Here is a 21,037-nt window from a genome sequence, read left to right as displayed (position 1 = left end):
CAGAAATATAATATAATATTCATAACTCTGTGTTTAGTGTATAAACTAAGAATTGTTGTCTCTTGCTACCTTAGAAAAGAGCCCTTCTTATATGCATAGGGACCTACAGAGTGCAATGGTGCACTGCCATGTTTCTGCAGTAAATCAGATCAAACAAACCAAACGCTGGGTCAAGAGAGGGGCTTTACGTTTTATGTTACCTGAAGGCCACGTTTGTTGTCTGACAAGCTTTTAAAACTGACGTTAATGCCCGCTAAACGTTGTTGCTCCTAAATGAGTGTTGTGGTAAGAATCCTCTGAGAGGGTCCTTCAAGGTACCACAACTCCCTCACCTGGCGACTAGTAACCACAAGGTTCAAGATTCTTTATTTAGTCATACGAACATAGCTACAGTGTAGTTATGCCGATGAAATTCTTAGGTCACAGGCTTCTCCAACAGTGCAACACAAAACACAGATAAACAGAAAAATATAGTGCAATTAAATAGTAAATAGTAAATACAAAAAGAAAAATAGTTTAAAAAAGTGAAATAGTGCAATAAGAGTCTACATGCAAGTTATTGGAATATTATATATTAGGTAAATAGATAAATAATTTCTAAGTAGTTAAATAATTTTAAAGTATCAACCAGATTAATATTTTGGATGTTGTTTCAACAGTTCAGGTGTTTAACAGATTTAGCTTCAGCTGTTCAGGTGTTTAGCAGTCTTATTGCCTGTGGGATGAAACTGTCCCTGAGTCTGGTGGTTTTAGTCCGGATGCTGCGGTAGCGCCTGCCAGACGGCAGCAGACAGAACAGTTTGTGGCTGGGGTGATGGGGGTCTTTTATAATCCGGAGGGATTTCTTCCTGAGGCACTGGGAGTAAAGGTCCTCCATGGATGGCAGCTCCGTCCTCGTGATGTTCTGTGCAGTTTTCACCACCCTCTGTAAAGCCTTACGATTTAGGGCGGTGCAACTGCCGTACCAGGCCGTGATGCAGCCAGTCAGGATGCTCTCTATGGTGCACCTGTAGAAGTTGCAGAGTATCCTGGAGTCCATGTTGAACCTCCTCATCCTGCGGAGGAAGAAGAGCCGCTGTCAAGCTTTCTTGGTGATGGTGGTAGTGTGAAGAGTCCATGTCAGGTCCTCAGTGATGTGGACCCCAAGGAACCTGAAGCTGCTGACTCTCTCCACCGTAGTCCCATTGATGGTGATGGGGGCGTGTCCCTCTCTCTGCTGCTTCCTGTAATCCACAATCAGCTCCTTGGTTTTGCTGACGTTGAGATGGAGGTTTGTTATCCTGGCACCAAGATATCAGGTTTTCGACCTCCTCTCTGTACGCCGTCTCGTCGCCGTCGGTGATCTGGCCGATGACGGTCGTGTCGTCAGCAAACTTCACGATGGTGTTGGAGCTGTGTGTGGCCACGCAGTCGTGTGTTAACAGGGAGTAGAGGAGAGGGCTGAGCACGCAGCCTTGAGGGGCTCCGGTGTTGAGGATCAGGGTGGAGGATGTGATGTTTCCCACCCGCACTGCCTGGGGTCTGCCGTCAGGAAGTTCAGGATCCAGTCACAGAGGGCGCTGTTGAGCCCGAGGTCTCTGAGCTTGATGACCAGCTTGGAGGGCACAATGGTATTGAAGGCTTAACTGTAGTCAATGAACAGCATTCTCACATATGTGTTCCTCTGGTCCAGGTGTGAGAGGGCAGTGTGGATGGTGAGGGCTATGGCGTCGTCTGTGGACCTGTTTGCTCTGTAGGCAAACTGCAGGGGGTCCAGAGAGTCAGGGAGGGAGGAGGTGATGAAGGTTTTGACTAACCACTCAAAGCACTTCATTATGATGAAAGTGAGTGCTACTGGGCGGTAGTCGTTGAGGCTGGTGATTTTTGTCTTTTTGGGGACAGGAACGATGGTGGAGTGTTTCAAACATGTGGGGACTACAGACTGCAGCAGGGACCTGTTGAAGATGTCTTATAACGGGAGTTAAGTGGAGGAGTTATCCGTTTTTTGCAATCTGCAACTGCAAAGCTAGGTTCTGCCAAATCCTACACACTCTCTCTTTAAAGCAGACATCACAATGTCACACTTCTGTTGTTGTGTTATTGAAACTGCTAAAAAAAGACACCGCCCTCCTCTACCTCTTTAGAAATAAGTCGCTTTTTTTTGTATTTATTTTATTGACAATTATTTTACAAACCATCAAGGCTCATTGTAACAGTCAAGAGTGTAACTTGGTGTTGATACAGTGCAAAAATACAAACAAAAGCAAACAAAAAAATAAAATATTTTTGCTTTACGAAAATGTCCGGGTCCCATTCAAGCAACATAAATAAGTCCAATAATGCGAAAAGTTTCTGGGCGTTTTTGTCCGTCATGTATTGGAGCGATTTTGCAAAAACTTTGAGTTCATTCTTCCATACGTTGATATGAGGTTTAGCTTTGAAATATTTACACTTATGAATAAAATGTTTACTCAACAAAATCAGATTACTTCTGGTAGTCCCAAAATCAAGGCTAAAGCAGCGAGGAGACAGAGCCTTTGCTGTTGCATGCAGCTCCAAAATTATGGAACGAATTGCCCCTCCAGGTTAGACTTGCTCCAACTCTACCTGTTTTTAAATCTCGTTTAAAAACCCACTTCTTTTCCCTGGCATTTACAGGCCAGGTATGACACTTGTGCTTTTGTAATGTTTTTACGTCATGTAGGAGAGTTTTTTTGTGGCTTCTGATCTGGTTTCATTGTCTCGTGTTTTACATTTGTTTCATGTCCTGTCTGTTTTTTATGTATTTATGCTCTGTTTTTATACAGTTGTTGATGTACAGCACTTTGTTCAACTCTGTTGTTTTTAAATGTGCTATAGAAATAAAATGGATTGGATTGGATTGGAAAATCAAGTTGCTTACCAGAAAGTCCACGTTTTTATCCTTCACAAGTACTCCAGCTTTAACCGACATCACATTTATAGGGTGTTCTAATATACCTTTAGATTGAAGCCAGCTCTGGAACATGAGCCAAAATTCTTGTACCGGCTGACACTGGAAGAAAATATGTTCTACAGTCTCAATATCTTTCTCGCAGAATCCAGATGAATTGTTATCCCAATCAAATCTTACATGTAAGAAGTGGTTGCATGGCTAAATATCAGCCACATGCAAACGGCTTTAACAGGTGAAGAAACCCAGAGCTCAAAACATCTGCTGTGCCTAATGATGGTTGCTAAGCTTTGATTGGACAGTCAATGTCCAGGGTAGGGGTTTAGGAACGATCAATTTTGCACCTAATTGAACCGGGGGTGGTTGGATCTGTTTGGTTGCCAGTTCTGAGTTGCTTTTGAACTTCTGCATGCGCTATCACTGAGCTGCAGCATGGGTATGTGGGAGGCTGTTCTATGTGTGACAGATGTAAAGGAAAGAGTGTTTCTATGAGTTTCTGTGTGTTCATCCGGGACTCAGTGTATTTATAGTCTGTGCGCTTCTGCTTTTATGTGTCTGCTGTGAGTTCTCATGATGTGTATGCTGTGTGGTCTTACCATTCTTTTGTATTTCTGCTCTTCAGATGTCTTCATGAGGAGAAAACATTAATGCTGTCATTTAGCTAAATAGCAAAACATGTTATATATCAAGCAAAACCTGACTTAATAGTTATTTGGATGTCTGTCTTATCCAATCTTAAAACACAATGCTTGAGTTTTGGTACCAATTATAAAACTCGCAATTTCTTACTTAACAAATATTAATTACGTAGTTAAACATTTTATAATTTGCAAAAATGTCCATTAAATACTAAGCTATCTGGTCAAGGATTGAAAACGTGTAAAACAATCCGACCAAATACACAGTGTCAGTTTTTGTTACAATTATTGGGCCATACTCTGTGTTAATGACACTTAATTGTCAGTATCAAGGAAACATGTAATAAAGACTGTCTTCCCAAGAGATGAGACGGCACCAATCATTGAGCATCATGACTAATCGTCAGTCTGAAGCAAAGGACAAAGAGTGTTATGTTGTTATGTTGTGTTGTTAATAAAGGCACAAAGTCTGCTGAGAAAGAGGTCGAGGTTAATGGATAGGTTAGCAAAACTTTTGACTGCTGCGACAAGACGCTTTTTTATCCCGTTTCTAAATAATCACCACAATCGTTCCCTTCCTTTAACCTCCAGCCTCTCCGGTTGATATTCTGGGCTCTATCAAAAAAAACATCCTCCCCTCGGTCATGAACCTTGGAGTGACCTTCACCAGCACTTTTAAATTCGACAAGCAGGTCAGCACCGTAGTAAAATCCTGCTTTTTTTAAATAAGACTATTGGCCAAAACCAAGTCGTATTTATCTTTTAATGACTTAGAAAGGGTTATTAACGCCTTTGTAACCTCGAGACTGGACTATTGTAACGCTCTGTATGTGGGTATGGACCAGGCCTCAATCAAACGCTTACAGCTAGTCCAAAACGCTGCTGCACGTTTGCTGACTGGCCACAAAAAGCGCGACCACATCACCCCTATTCTGGCCTCACTACACTGGCTTCCAGTTCGGTTCAGAATTGATTTTAAAATCCTTTTATTTGTTTTTAAAGCACTAAATGGGCTGGCTCCGGCCTATATAGCTGAACTCCTCCAGCGCTACACTCCAGCCAGAGCTTTAAGGTCTGCTGACCAGCTGCTGCTGGTAGTGCCCAAGACCAGGCTAAAAACCCAAGGGCACCGAGCCTTCGCAGCAGCTGGCCCTAGGCTCTGGAACACTCTGCCCCTCCATGTGAGGTCGGCCCAGACCCTAGGGGTTTTTAAATCAAAACTAAAAACACACTTCTTCTCTCTGGCCTTCTAGTTAGAGCGGAGCACGACTCCTGACTTTTCCTTGTGTTTTATTTTTATTTTGTTTTTTAAGATATATCTGTTGTAATTTATTGTCGTTTATTGTGATTTGTAGTAATGTGTTTTTATTACATGTACAGCACTTTGGCTCGACCAAAAATCGCTTTTAAATGTGCTATATAAATAAAACCTGATTTGATTTGATTTGATTTAATCATTTGATTATTATCTTAACCATGATGATGCAAGATCCATAAGCTTATCCCATAATGTTTTCCTCACGTCCTAAAGTAATTATTCTGCCAAAACATTATCAAACGTTTTACAAAGCTGTGTACAATCACTGCAAGCGTTCCATATTTTAAAGTGAAGATCTGGATTGACAGATAAGAAACACTTCCTTTGTGTTGAAAAGGAATCTAACTTCGATATAACCACGTATATCTAGGTGGTCTCCGATACCGAGCTCCGTTGCTGATAAGGCACCGGAACACGGCTGTTCCCCCAAGATCTACACGCAAGATCACCGTAATCTTCTTAGGGGGGGCAGCTACACAACACCAGCTGCCCGTCGTATCACTTATTCCAGGCACTAAAACGTTGGATGTCCGACCGCCTGGATATCAAACGGAGTGTGTAGTGCAGTAGGTGTTGGTGGGCTGGTAAGACCCCAGAGCAGTATCTAAACTGCACCTGGAGGAGAAACCCTGTGTCGTTGGGAGACTCCCTGGTTTAGAGCAGCTTCAGGAACAACAATCCCTAACCCCCTCTTTTGAACCCTAATTATTATAATAATGTAAATGTAAAATCAAGCATAGCCAGAGTCGAACACTGATACCACAGCAGTGGTATTACAACACAAGCAAAGCACATGTCATATTTCAGCATCAATCAAAACCACATCAACCACAGTAAACAATATGAACTACAGCTTAACCTTAGCATTTCAACTACTGTCAGCCTTTTTCAAGGAAGGGTGTTCTTACCTCACTCTAAGACCAAGCAGATACCTTCAGAGACCACCAGAGGGACCAGGAATTGGGTTGAAATGTACAAAGTACAAACCGGTTTTATTGGGTTTTTGACAAAAATAGAGGATTACAAGATCCCAAAATTACAAAAGAAAAATACAAACGTTTTACAAAGACACAAGGTCAAAGTACAAAAGCATAGGCTCCCAAGAGAACCCCCAAAAGAGTCTCCTCTCAAAAAGCCAAAGCCCAGGGAGCAAGAGCCAAAAGCCTCCAAAAGCTTCTCCCGTTTCTCCTCAGTCATCATCTTTCATAGTCTCTTCCCTCCTCCCTCTCTTCATCAGGTGGTTTCCCTTTTCCTATCTTTGAGTAAGAAGGAGGTTACATAGTTTCAGCTTTTACTAAATGAACAATTAAAATGTAAAGTTAAAATTAAACAAATGAAGACTATAGTAAGGATGTGCAACTTTAACAAAAGTGAATAAGAACATTTTTTCATGAAAGCAGAACACATTGTCAATGTCATGTTTAGAATTTAAATTTATTTTAACTTCAATTTAAAACATGCAAACTTATACTTTAATGTATTAACAGAAACAAACTTAATAAAACTGTCTCTATTATCTCTAAGATTTGTTGGTCCAGGATGTTTGTTCAAGTCTTTTTGCAGTTCACCTGCATCCTGTGCGCATTGTCTTCGTCCGTTGTAACCGCTCTCAAGGTGTCAAAAACCACAAGGCCTTCATAAAATTGTGGTGGAAACGTTATGCTCTGCACATTCTGAAATGCACAATGAGCATAGGTCAAAAGTTCAGGATGTTCTGTCTGGATTCATATGTCTAGTAAGACATTATTGAGAAATACTTCCTGTCCATCAGACCAAATTAAAGCCAATTTAGCATTTTTTTTATTTGAGCTTAATAGAGGTAGGTAAGGTACGTGAGGTCTGTCACGGCCACTTAAACAGCAGATCTGTCAACAGTGTAAAGGAGGCGTTTTGTTGTTTAATTTAAATGTTTAATACTTAGCTCTATTAACCAGACAAGACACCAACTCTGTTGTAGATTTATTGTGGACAGACTTGATAGGAAGTGACTTGTTTTCTCTCAAAAGAAAGGTTATTGTAACTGGTTCAGAGGAACATTTATTCATCCTCGCTCTCTCCTGGATTCGCCCATCTAGTGGCATGTTTGAAAGCACATTTTGACCCTGAGGAAGCAGTCAGGCAGAACAAATGAACCTCTGCTGGCTGAGTTTTAGTGTGGGCTGGGACATGATGGCCGAAGATGCTGTGTGGCCTGGTGAATGTTAATCACACATAACTTATTAATGGGAACTCAAATCCACTAATGTGACATTACCAGACTCAATCTCTCGCTCTCTGTTCCCTTTCCGTCACTCCTCCTCTTCCTTTTCAACATCCATCGATGTTACAAGGACATGATATGTTCCCGTTGTCCATCCCATTCCCTAGTAAGAAATAGTTTACATTATTATGAGAAAAGTGTAATGAGAGCAAAACAATAATTGCAAACAGTAATTAAAGCTGCATGTATTAATACTTTTCAGATGTCTTACATTGAACAAAACATCCCAATTGTCTCTGTCATCAAACTTTACTTTGTTCATGTAGTATATGGCTAGAGGTTGACATAGTTTATTTTTGAACTGTATTTGTATTGGTTCTGATACTCTCTCTGTTGGCCACAGTGGACCAGCAGTGAGAAGACCTTTGATGTAAGGAGGCCAGTTTACACTTTATGTAAACCAACATTCACTGAACCAACAATACAGCGACTGATTTTCAATAATTGATGGCAGAGCAAAGCGATGTGCAACGCATCGCTGCTCTGTGTTTGTTTTGAGCGTTATGGGTATATGCACTACCCTATAGGGCATGTGTGTCTGAGTGAGAGTGTGTGTGTGTGTGTGTGTGTGTGTGTGTGTGTGTGTGTGTGTGTGTGTGTGTGTGTGTGTGTGTGTGTGTGTTGTGGGTGTGTGTGTGGTGTGTGTGTGTGTGTGTGTGTGTGTGTGTGTGTGTGTGTGTGTGTGTGTGTCTGTGTGTTGTGCAGGCATTACAAGAGGGAAGTGCTGCCCCAGGACAGAGCTAGCTGAAGCGTTAAGAAGGAACATAAGATAAAAGTACTAGTTGAAAGTGTGTGTGTGTGTGTGTGTATATGTGTGTGTATATGTGTGTGTATATGTGTGTGTGTTTGTGAGCGACTGTGAATATGCCTGTATGTCCAGCGGACCGTTAATAATCAGCGCTGAGTCTTCTTGTGTTTACTCTGTGTCAGTCTACATCTGTCTGTCTCGCGTCCTCCTTATTCTAATTTGTGACTTCCCTTGAAAAGCCACATTTGAAAACAATGCAATGTATCTAATTTACTCCTCCAAAGAAGCGAGTCACAGCTGAGCCTTTCTTCATTTTACTCCTCCCTGTGTGCCGCTGTTGATCTGAGAATAAATAGATGTCGGGATGATGGAAAGTGTTTCCGTCATCTTCTTTCCATTTCAGTTATGAGTTTGACTTGGTGTGCATCTATGGAGCTATTCACTCCCTGTAGTCTTCCTACTTCTTCTCAACCTCTTCCACTTTCATCTTTAGCCCTGTTTTATCCGTCTCTTCATGTGGGAGACACACAGAAATAGCCATGTAAATGTATTCCCCAGCAAAGTGCTTTCATATCTACATCTTCCCATCCTCCATCCCTCCGTCCTCTGGCCGCCCTTTGCTCTTTTTCTCAGATAGGTCAGTATTCATTATGCTAAGTGACTTGTTCTTCCAGGAGAATAACTGCCCACATTTCTTTGGCTCTTTCTTTCCAATGGGATCAAATAGCCGTTTAAAATTGTGTGTGTGTGTGTGTGTGTGTGTGTGTGTGTGTGTGTGTGTGTGTGTGTGTGTGTGTGTGTGTGTGTGTGTGTGTGTGTGTGTGTGTGTGTGTGTGTGTGTGTGTGTGTGTGTGTGTGTGTGTGTGTGTGTGTGTGTGTGTGTGTGTGTGTGTGTGGGTGTGAGAGAGAGAGAGAGAGAGAGAGAGAGAGATTTGTGCTTTAGCTGGTCTGATGTGGTGTGCGCTCCCTCTTCTCATCTAACTCCCTTTCTCCCCCTCTTCTCCCTATGTCATCCTTTGCTTTCCTTCTCCTTGCCACAAAGTAAACAGAGCTACTGTTTGTTCTCTTTCCACGTCTTTCATCTTCCTCCCCACACTCCTTCCAGTGTACACATGTATTTGTGTGTGTGTGTGTTTTCTGAGTGTGTTTAGCAAGGCAGCTTAATAAAGCTACTTGAGAATTATGAAAAGAGATTCCCGGTAAATCAGATCATATCAGATCCAATCAGTGTTGTCTGTAGATGAAACTGTCAGGATTCCAAATTATGAAGCTGAAAAAATTGAAAAATATATTGGAGCAAAAAAACTTGAAGTGTATCTCCACTGATGAGAGAGGATAGACGGTGAATATGAATGAGCTGCAGGGGGATAAGTCCTGCATAGTAAGAGTCGCATTGATAAATTGGATCTGAATATGAAAATGAACAGGAACACACATTTCATCTGAAATAACTAAGTTATTTCAAGATGTATCCGTCTCAGAAATATTGCCAGAAGTAACCTCACCTCCACCTTGATTTCTTGTCAAGGTTTAATTATTTTGGTTGCCCAAAAAAAAAGTTTTACTGATTACTTTGTTAATAATATCTTTCTAAAAGTAAACTAAAGATGTTCACTCTATTCCCGTAGCAGCCCAGTGTAAGTGGATTGATTTGAGGGTTTTCCTTAAAACAATTTAAGACCAAACAGTAATTGAAAAACCACATTATAATAGTGTTGGCTGATAACATTCATTTAAAAATGTGTGTCAATTAAATAGTGATAAACGGATGGCAGATTTTTGTATGTACATGGAAAGAATGAGTATCAGTTAAATATTAGGAGTAATATATTGGAGGCGTGTGGCGCAGTGGATAGAGCCTTGGTGTTGGGATCAGGGCGTCACAGGTTCAAACCCCACTGCAGTCAGCATGTCGTTGTGTCCCTGGGCAAGACACTTCACCCCAAATTGCTCCTGTGGGGATTGCCCACAGTATTGAGTATGTAAGTCACTTTGGATAAAAGCGTCTAACAAGTGACATGTAATATTACACACACACATCACCAGCAGTAAAAAAATGAATAATCCAATGTAATAATTATTCTCAGTTGCATCAATTAAATCATCTGTAATATTGTTATTTAATACACCTTTAGGGTTAGCTATACATTAGATGTGATATAAATGCAGTCCAAAACAAACAACACTTAAAGTTGATCTTATCAAGTGGCTGCAGTAACGTGAAAGAGGGCCCTTTTTGAGACAACCCAGAAGGGACATCTCTGCTGTTCCCTTTGCCTTTTTCAGCTTTTGACTGCTTTTGTGTCTTTCAGCTCATTGTTTTGGTTTTCAGGTGCACACATTTACTTTTCTGGTTCAAATCATCTCATTAGCAAAAGTTAGTGACTATCTGTTAAACATAGTGGAGCATTTACCAGTTAACGAACCAGATTTAGATACAAAACTAAAGAGTTATAAATGGAAACGAACATGAATCTGCATTAACGATAGCCCAATGTTGCTCAGTTACTGCCGGATGTTTAAATAACTATAACTACTAAGCTAAAAAAAAGAACATGGCTAAAAAGTTCACTATATTCACTACTTATATCGTTTATAGTGTCCTTTTTGCCAAAGTGTGTGCCAAGTGGCCAAAACCAAGTAAATACAGTTTTAAACTTATTCAGCAACTAATCCAAACAAATAAAAATCATTTTGTGTAAGATTTGTTATTTCAACTTGTCCTACCTGGTCTCTCTCTCTTTGTGCTGCCGGGTCATCATATAACAACAGGTTCAACTGAATAAAGCACTGAAGTACATGTAAAAAGTGGAGCGACAGCAGACCGTACATTTGGACACTGTCAAACATCAGATAATAAAAACTTCTGCTGAAGATGTGCTGAACTGAACTCTTTTTGAACCTCTTTAAGATGTTCCTGAAACATTCTCAGATCAGAGGCTAACGCTCTCTCTCCCCCCCCTCCGCCCTCCCCCCTCCCCCTTGTGCTGCAGTCAGATGGCAAGGTGGTGGACGGCAGCCTCCTGGGAGATGCCAATGGCGTGGAGCCTGCGCCGGGCCGAGGGAAGGATTCTGGGAAGTGGCAGAAGCCGCGTTTCTCTCGAAAAGCTCTGATGAAGTGCTGCCTGGTTAAATGGATCATCGCCAGCACACAGCCAGGACAGGACAAAGGTGAGCGAGAGGGGGAGTGATGTGATGTCGGTACTGACGATGGTGCTGAATGAACAAGTATTTGAATTGATTGTTTAATTGATTGCGTGGACATCAGCTGGCCCCCTCAGGTCCCTGTAGGGCTGACTGACTCATTGTGCCGGGCAGGTGACCTCAGAGTCAAGTACCCAGGGATCATTTAGTCGCAGATGCTCAGTTATCAAATGTCGCTTCAACTTCGGTTCACTATTAATATTCTGAGATCCTCGGTTACACCTTCCTCCTCCTCTGTGCCACTTCTATCCTGCCTATCTATTTCTGCCTCTCACATGCACACATATGGCATGTGGTTCAGTGGCTAGAGTGCTGGACTTCGAATCAGGGGGTACCAAGTTCAAGTCCCACTGCAGTCAGCATGTCGTTGTGTCCCTGGGCAAGACACTTCACCCCAAATTGCTCCTGTGGGGATTGTCCACAGTATTGAGTATGTAAGTCGCTTTGAATAAAAGCGTCTAACTAATGTAATGTAATATAATATACATGCACACAGTTTTGGGCATGGAACATAGAGGAAGACAAATGAATTTCCTGAATGTTTCCCTTACCTTCCTGAATACAAGTCCATGGTTTATACATAGAGTCTCAGTGCTTCACCCAGTGGTCCAGCTGTATTTGTGCACTATTAATGTCCTGCCTGAAGGGAGATCTGTGAGGAGTTTTTGAACCAAAGCAGGATCTATCTATAAAGCTCTCAGCGTTGTTACATGCTGGTTAAAAGTCTCAGTTCAACCCTCAGTTTTCACCGACTTTGATATCATCCTCTTCTCATATTTGTATTAATGACACAAAAGAGCTTACAGTTTTAGTTGTGATTAAGGCATATACAAAGAAAGATGTTGAGTCAGCTTGTTTCATCACTTCAGAAGTGCTGCAGTCCTTTCCTTCCTCCTCCTGTGCCTCCTTGATCCTTTCTACTTTTCTTGTTTTTCCTTGCCTCCTCTTCTCCTTCACCAACTCCTTGTTTCCTCCCCTGGTGTTTCCTCCCCTTCCCTGCTTCTTCCTTTCCTTCATAATCAACCAATTATTTTCCCCTCTCTACCTCATTGTTTAGATCACTACTTTTTGCTTTGATCCCTGCCTCCTCCGACCCTCTATTCTCCTCTTGACCTACTTCAAGCTGATATTGTGTTCAGAAAAAGATCTAAAAACATTTTTAATGATTTAACTAAAGGCCATACAGGTGGATAAAATGACCTCAGGCTCTGCAGAGTTTTAAATAAATCACATGAGATGGATGTGTGATTATGCGGCATCTTTAAGGTCCGAGGCCAGCTCAGCCTCATGTACCACGTAATGGTATTCTAGCAGGTCACTGAAATGTGAGAGCGAGATCCTGTAAGACCTGCCTTTATCACTCAATCCTCTTGACCACACATACACACACACACACACACACACACACACACACACACACACACACACACACACACACACACACACGCACACACACACGCACACGCACACGCACTCAGTATAAGGTAGGTGTCTCCTCTCTTCTTCCTCTCCCTTGGCTCCATTGAGCAGCACTTCACTTAGTGCTGTTGTGTTTTTCCTTACAGCTTTACAAGGAAACTTTACACTTTAGCTTCCCCTGAGCAGCAACAAGAGACCACTGTTAGTGTTTTTGATAGTTTGAAGGACTTCTAACCAGCGGAAAATGCTACTGCAAGCTGATTCCATTAGATTTGTATAGGAATACTTGTCTTCAACAGCAGGTTCAGGCGTTGTTGTTCCTGGTATGTTTTGGACAAATTCAATCAATCACTTAGCTTTAAGGGGACATTTTAATTCTTGAATGTCACATATTTCCTTGTAAACCTGTATCACCTTTTACTGTAAGTAGAAAAACCACACCTACTCCACTACAGTCAAATTCCTGTATTCAAAGCACATAGAATCAGCCTTTAACAGATTCAGATTATCCTTCAGGTCTTTTTATGTCTTTGGTTGCAAAAGCATTGAAAGAGCTATTTGTGTGAAACAGGAGCACAGTGAGTAAAAAAGAAACAGTTACAGAGGGAGAAAGAAAAGCGGGGCTGCGATGGGATCTATTTCATCTCAGCGGTGCCGAGGGAAGAGAGAATCAGTATTATATCGTGGGCAAGCCCTCACCTCGGTAATGGGCAGCAGCTAAAAATAGCAGCACGGAGAGGGAGATTTGTAGATACGTGCAGAGAGGGGTGGGGGGGAGTGTGAAGCTGTGGCTGTGGTTCAGTTCAGATGTGGACAGCTAGAGCACATGGTGACTGACTGCTGGACATGAATCAATACAGCTGAGGGTTAATAGAGAATGAAATAGGCAGGGTGATTATAACAGAACAGGTCTGCGGGTCAGGCCATAAATACATATTCTCAAAATCAAGTAATCAGTCAGTTACCATAAGGATTTTTCAGGATGATTCCGACATTATTTAGGGTCAGTATCTTTGAATGTTCCTTAGTGTTTTCTCAATAGTTTTTGTTGGCCTTTCATGCATTTTTGGACAGTTACAGGAGAGAGATTAAAGGGAATGCTGCGAGAAAAAAGGGGGAATGAAATGCGCAGAGTGAAGTCCAGTGTTGGACTCACATAGGAATGTAGCTGTTCATAACATTTCATCATACTCTAGTCTAAAGGAAGATGGGGCTGGTTGGGAGAAAGGGGACTCAGGATGTCAGAATTTTTGAAGTTCAATCTATTTTATTTTTTCCCCCAAATGTTTTGTTTAGGTTGCATTTGTGCGAGTAGTACTACAATCTGTTTTGACCTTGCGGCTTTCTTGCAAAAATGGTTTCACTGCTGTTTGCAGTAAAATATTTGTAGCTTAACCACTGACTCAAGCTGGTGGAAAGCATTTTTGTAGTCAGCGAGTACACTCAAAGAAACAACTTGTAGGATTTACTTGATTAAATCTTAGCAAGTATTTGCACTTACTTTTTCTAAGTATATTTTACTGCTGTAATATCAAGTAGAACTTACTTTCCAGTATCAAGTAAAATGTACTTATCACCAGACGTAACATTTGTGAAAATATTAAGTAAATCTTACTTAATAATGTTTAAGTTACACGTTATATTTATTTGAACTAATTAAGTAAAGTCTAATTATTTTCTTCATGGACAGGAACATCACTGTTATCAAATTATTAAGTAAATATTATATATCTGTAATAGTTACTGTTATGAAGTAAATAAGTGGATCTTACTTAATAATGTTGAAGGTACACGTTATATTTATTTGAACTAATTAAGTAAAGTCTAATTATTTTCTTCATGGACAGGAACATCACTGTTATCAAATTATTAAGTAAATATTATATATCTGTAATAGTTACTGTTATGAAGTAAATAAGTAGATTTTATCATATTTTTTCTGTTTAAAATGTTGAATTACTCATTTGTTTGAAGTTATATTACTCACTTTAATTACGTAATTGTTACTCATTTACTTTTGAAAAATGTTACCTAATAAATGTAATAATCTATGCATTTAATATACATTGAGCACAAATCACACAACTAAAATACAATACAATTCAACTTTATTTTGTCAACAATTCAATCACTATTAACCGACAACATTAACATTATAATAACTGCATGCAACATTAACATTATCTTATCAAAAAATACAAAATCTACTCCATCATAGATTTGGAGTGGTGCTTTTTAAACATTCAATACAAACGTTTCTTTACCTAAGGAGGGGGAAAAAACATATAACAGAATATGAATAGACGGCAACAACTGTAATCCGTGTGAGAGAGAGAAAGAGGGAGAAATGTTTATACGGAGAAAGAAAAAAATGGCAGAGGGGGGAGACAGAGATTGATACAGCTCCCTGAAACTGAGCAATTGCAACATGGACAGTGGAAGGTACATATGAAGAACACATTTTCCATGTCTTTAAGGCAGCAGGTTCACCTTCAAAGCTTGTACTTGTTAGGATTATGTTTTAAACAGGACCCAGGCGCAGGCAATGACTGAAGATGTTTAAATGGTTTATTGTTCGGAGACTCAGGCAGGTTTGGAGACTATGGAGGTCCGGAGTGGAGGTAGGCAGTTCAGGCTGGACTGAGAACAGGGCAGGCAGGTATGGTGAAGGAAGAAGCAGGCAGGTTGGCTGGAAGCTCTGGTGGCCGATGGCTGAGGGCTGAGGGATCGCACTGGAAGCACAAGGAGAAACTAATTACAAAAAAGTACAGAATAACACGCAGACAGGATAACTGAATTGAGCAGCCAGGAGGATGCAATACCACTGGTGTAGAAAACAATCTGGCGGTGAGTTGCTGGGAGACTGGAGTAGATATGCTGTGTCTTGATTGGATTGATGAGGGACAGCTGAGCCGGTCGGCCAGGTGAGTGCAATCAGGCTGCTGCCTGCAAGGGAAACCACACCCCCTCCACACACACAGGGGAACAAACAGGGACACACAGGGACACAGTTTGGGCCGTGACAGTACTTTTGGGGTCAGCTTAATCCCATCCAGTCCGAGAAAAAGTTACATACAAGACATGAAAATGAAAGAATTTGCCCTAATTGCTCAGTTTGTGTACGGTATCTAGACAAATGTGTGTGAAGAGCACTCCAACTTTTAAATGAACAAGGACAATCTGAGTACAAGCATGGTATTGACCGGCCTTGACCGCTGTGTAGATGATTCAATCTATAATGCTTTATGAGCTGTAAACGTTTTGATGTCGTGAAGTTGCAATGTTTGCATGACCATCTCATAATATAAAGAGTCCTACATGTTCTCCCTGGTGAGACCAGCTTGGAAATCTGTCAACTGTCTTCCTCCCTAGACCTCAACTGGCTCCAGCCGCTCCACTTAAAAGTAAGGCCACTCTGTAAATGAACAGACATAATTTGTAATATTAAAACAATGGTTTAAACATTTATCCACAATTTTATATTACATTTCGCAGTGAAGAATAACAGTAATAATATATCCCTCTACTTGCCTGAGCAATCACTCCAATTAGACTCCACTGGCTCACTGCTGTACTGCTATGCTTCCTGTTGATAGACAGATATGTAAATAAGACAGATGAACTTCGTGAATATAACATTTCCACTTAATTAGACTTGATTGAATATTTGAAGAAAAAAAATTAAACAATTGGTGGAAACAGTATGTGGATATTTTACTAAAGTAAAAGTAGCAATACCACAGTGTATATTTATAACAGAGTATTTACTCTGTTACAAGTAAAAGTCATGCATTCACAACCTTACTTAAGTAAAAATTCAAAAGTATTAGTATCAAAATAAACTTAAAGTAAAAAGTACTCATTATGCAGAATGGCTCATTTGACAATAATATGTATTATATCACTGGATTATAATTAGTGATGCACTAACTCACAGGTCTCAAACTGCAGAAAAAATACTTTAACTTACTGTAAAAAAAACAACAACAATATAATTATAAGACATTTTAAGCCGTGTGTGTGTTTACTGTAAATTTTGGAAAACTGCGGCTAACGCTAACTCAGCTAACATTACTTTTCCTCTCGTCTGCTTTTGACAATGCTATTCCAACTGTTATGCCCTTAGTTTTATAGACGTGAAATAAAACGTGGAACCTTCTTTAGATGCATGTGAGTGTTTTTTTAAATTATCTGGTAAATTACAGTTACGGTTAGCTAGCTAACAGCACGTAACATATCTAAAACATAATCTCTCAACTTTGTGAACTAATGCACAGAAACGTTAACATGGTTCAAGCAAACAAGAATCAGGCTATTATGCACAAAGACACATATATTATCATAAGTCTTAAACAGAGAGACAATAACTTACCAACACTTCTTTTTCCAGCCATGCAGCTCCTCCAACAGCCTTCAAATGTGCAACTGCAAACCCAACTGCACCGTCGTCCAAAAACGCGGGTATCTTGTCTTGTCAAGACGCATGCGCGGATTCAAACAGCTACTATGGTTTTAGATTAACATTTACTTAGTATTTTAAGGTTTATGAGCAGTGACTATAAATCATTTAAATAGTATGAGTAAATATATAATAAAACGTACTCCTCCCACACTGTAAATGTATTACATGAATAAAAGGTGTATACATTTAAAATGTTACTTAAGAAATTCTAGTTCTTTGTGAATCTTGATATTACCATGTAAAAAGTACGACAGTTAATTAAATATATTTTACTACACCAAAAAGTCAGTTTTTTGAGTGTAGGTACTTAATTACCATGACATGAAATATATTTACAAAGATGAACCTCACTGCAAATCTTAACTTAATTAAAAAAAGTTAACTCTGCTCCTCCGCAATCTTTCCACGTACCCTCTGGCAACTGAAGAGATTGAAAATAACATGTTCGTTCTATAAAATGTTACAAAATACAGCAAATCTTATAGTCATTATTTTTCTATATTATTTTATATCCCAAGGTGACATCTTAAAGCCCAAAATATTCCATTTACAGAAGAAAGTCAGTCTTTTGCATTTTAGAAGTTGTTAAACAATAAACAAACATTTTTGATTTGAAGATTTGTATTGGCTGAACCACAATCCATGAAAAAATAAACAGTAAACACATTAGAGTTTACATCCACTTAAACACAGACAGTGGCAGAACTTCAGTGTTAGTATTATTAGATCTCAGTGCTGCGTTTGACACTGTTGACCACAACATATTACTGGACCGACTAGAAAACTGGGTGGGACTTTCGGCAACAGTTCTAAATTGGTTTGAGTCCTACTTAAAGGACAGAAAAAACGTTGTTTCTATAGGTAAATACACATCTGAGTTGACAAATATGACATGTGGGGTACCTCAAGGCTCCATCTTGGGGCCTCTTCTCTTTAACATCTACATGCTACCACTGGCTCAGATAATGAAAAACAACAAAATAAGTTACCATAGCTATGCGGATGACACACAAATGTACATAACAATTTCACCAGGAGACTATGCTCCAATTCAAACACTGAGTAAGTGCATTGAACAAATCAATGACTGGATGTGTCAGAACCTTCTCCAATTAAACAAAGATAAAACTGAGGTAATGGTTTTTGGAGCCAAGGCAGAACGTATAAAAGTTAGCGCTGAGCTTCAGTCTGCAATGTTCAAAACAACAGATGAAGCCAGAAATCTAGGTGTAGTCATGGACTCTGACCTGAGTTTCAACAGTCACATTAAAACAGTTACTAAATCAGCCTACTATCACCTAAAGAATATATCCAGGATTAAAAGACTAATGTCACAGCAGGATTTAGAAAAACGTGTCCATGCTTTTATCTTCAGTAGGCTCGACTACTGTAATGGTGTCTTTACAGGTCTCACTAAAATATCTATTAGAAAGCTGCAGCTAATTCAGAACGCCGCTGCTCGAGTCCTCACTAACACTAAGAAAGTGGATCACATCACCCCTGTTCTGAAGTCCTTACACTGGCTTCCTGTGTGTCAAAGAATAGATTTCAAAATATTGTTGCTGGTTTATAAAGCTTTGAATGGTTTAGGCCCAAAATACATGTCTGACCTACTGCTAAATTATGAACCATCCAGAACTCTCAGGTCTTCAGGGTCTGGTCAGCTTTCTGTCCCCAGAGTCAGAACTAAACATGGAGAAGCAGCATTCAGTTATTATGCTCCAAATATCTGGAACAAACTCCCAGAAACCTGCAGGTCCGCTGCAACTCTTATTACTTTTAAATCCAGGCTGAAGACTTTTCTTTTTGCCGCTGCTTTTAATTGAACTATTCATATCTTAAACTGCACTGTAACTTTTATCCATGTATTTTTTCTTTTAATGTTTATTTTATTATCTTTTCTTTTTAATGACTGATTTTAAATGCCATTTTCTTAATGTCTTCCATTTTTGTAAAGCACTTTGAATTGCCTTGTGTTGAAAGGCGCTATATAAATAAACTTGCCTTGCCTTGCCTTGCCTTGCCTTGCCTTGCCTTGCCTTGCCTTGCCTTGCCTTGCCTTGCCTTGCCTTGCCTTGCCTTGCCTTGCCTTGCCTAGAGTAAAGAGAGTTCAAACAAATAAAAAAAAAAGATTTCCTTAATCGACTGATTGTTCAGCACTAATTAATTAATGATTTGTTTCTAACCCAGAAACCTTCAAACACACTCGTGTGTTATCTGTTCTAGATAGAGTAGTTTTTTATTTGATTGTAAGAAATTTCACTCGGCACAAACTTTAATCTCTGAAAAGCTCCCACACCATAGAAGAAGAGTCGGATAATGAGACAATATGGGGGGGGGGAAATCAGAGACGGAAGAGGAGCATTATGAATGACTGTAATATGAAAAGTGTAAAATGAGTCAGATTAGATGAGAGACAAAGGAGAAGGGGGAGTAAAGTGAGATTAGGTTTCATCACTGAACTGTCAAATATTTCCACAGCAGCTTCTGCTTCTCTCTGTATGACTTTAGTTTATTGGAGAAAGTGACATGAACTTGTCGTAGTGACCATGCAGCGCTAATGAAGGCTGAAACAGGAGGAGCATCAACGGGTGTCAGTGTTGCGTGTTGTGGTTCTTTAGAGTCTGTCATATGAAACGACAGTGACCGGAGCTTCAGGACAAATCATGAGATTCAGTTCACCTCGTCCCAAGGATACAAGAGGGCAGAGGAGACAAACAAGTGAAAGAGGAGAGAAGAAGAAGAGGAGGAAGAGGAGGAGGAGGGTGTGGACATCACCTGTAAGCTAACTGGAACTGTGGTTGAAAAAGGCGCTTTAGAGTGTTATCTAAATACATAGAAGTTTGCCTGGTTGTATCTGGCAAGACGCCCATATTTTACCAGTTTTTTGTTAGTTTTTTATACTTTTTGGTGCCGGTGGTCCGGGTGGTCCGAGTTTAGAGGATGAATGCATGCAGAGCAGAGTGTGAAAAGGAGATCATTAAGCTGCTGCGCTGCTTCTTTGGCTTCATCTCTGGGACGCTAGTACAAGGTACTTCTGAACGTTTATTCTACAGCTGGTTGTTCTCTTCTTCTTGAAACAAAATCGAAAAAGCTGTTATTGATATAACCTTTAATGAAATACAGAAAGATGTTTCCAATTGCCGGTATTGTTTGTTATCAATTTGTTTATGTTTGCATAATATCTGTGACAAAGTTTGTGTAAAAACGTAAATGGCAGACGTAACCATTAGGCAGGTAGGCACTGCCTGGGACCCCCAACTATAAGGGCCAACAAACAGCTACATTTATTATGATCTACGATATGAGAAGTGTTTATTAATGTTTCTATTCTAACTAATATTACCCCAAAATAAAAGCACCAAAAACATAATGCACCTCAATTGTACTCAATGGCTGTTTACTGCAAAATTATGATAGTTTTGACTTTTCCTTTGTTTTACTTTAATTCATTCCAAGTCAGAGAAAGGTTTACGCCTCCTGATTCATATTGAGTCTCATTTCTCCTTTTATCAAATATTATTTTTTATTTCAGTTTGAAAATAGTAAACTTTTGGAACTTTTTTCAAGATAAGGTTTTTACCCTAATAACTGTCCTGGTCATCTTTTCCCCAGTCTATCCTTCTTGAGTTAGTCTGCATGTCCTTCTGTTCATCATCGATTCTATGTAAGTCTATCCTCTGTCCAACGAACACATCGGCTCATCAAGCCACTGATGGCTGAATCTGCACTCATTCATCCACGCCGTTTTCTCCTTATCCACAATCACAGCTTTTTTTTTATGTGGAACATCATTCCTTTTCTGTCTTTTGTCCCCTGCTGTTTTCTCTGTCCCTGATTCTCCTCAAATGTGTGCAGAAAGTTTACACGTCCTCTGTAGAGACAGGACCTGATGATGAATGCTCAGCCCTAGTCATTTTTGCTTCACTTCATCATACTCTCGTCCAGACAGCTTGATCTCCATGACGTAGTCCTGCTGAGGTCGGGGTTCAGGTCTCCAACGATCCATTACCTAAACCTTATTCTACCTTCTGGGTCGCAAAGAGGGAGAGAAGGAGAGATATAACGGTGTTGGTT

The 21,037-nt window shown here is 40.1% G+C and overlaps 1 protein-coding gene across 2 annotated transcripts in view; it reads left to right on the top strand.

Moving 5' to 3' along the window:
- Nucleotides 1-21,037, top strand: part of kcnip3b (Kv channel interacting protein 3b, calsenilin) — a 43,799-nt gene that overhangs the window by 6,846 nt on the left and 15,916 nt on the right. For both annotated transcript variants that reach the window (XM_034118172.1, XM_034118171.1), the window contains exon 2: nt 10,869-11,046. In XM_034118172.1, the coding sequence (XP_033974063.1) occupies nt 10,869-11,046 (178 nt within the window). The remainder of the gene's footprint in view (nt 1-10,868; nt 11,047-21,037) is intronic.

The sequence above is a fragment of the Trematomus bernacchii genome, unplaced genomic scaffold (genome assembly GCF_902827165.1).
Source record: "Trematomus bernacchii unplaced genomic scaffold, fTreBer1.1, whole genome shotgun sequence".
Classification (NCBI taxonomy): domain Eukaryota; kingdom Metazoa; phylum Chordata; class Actinopteri; order Perciformes; family Nototheniidae; genus Trematomus; species Trematomus bernacchii.
The sequence above is the reverse complement of the archived record's forward strand: the minus strand, read 5'-3'. Positions and strand labels throughout refer to the sequence as shown.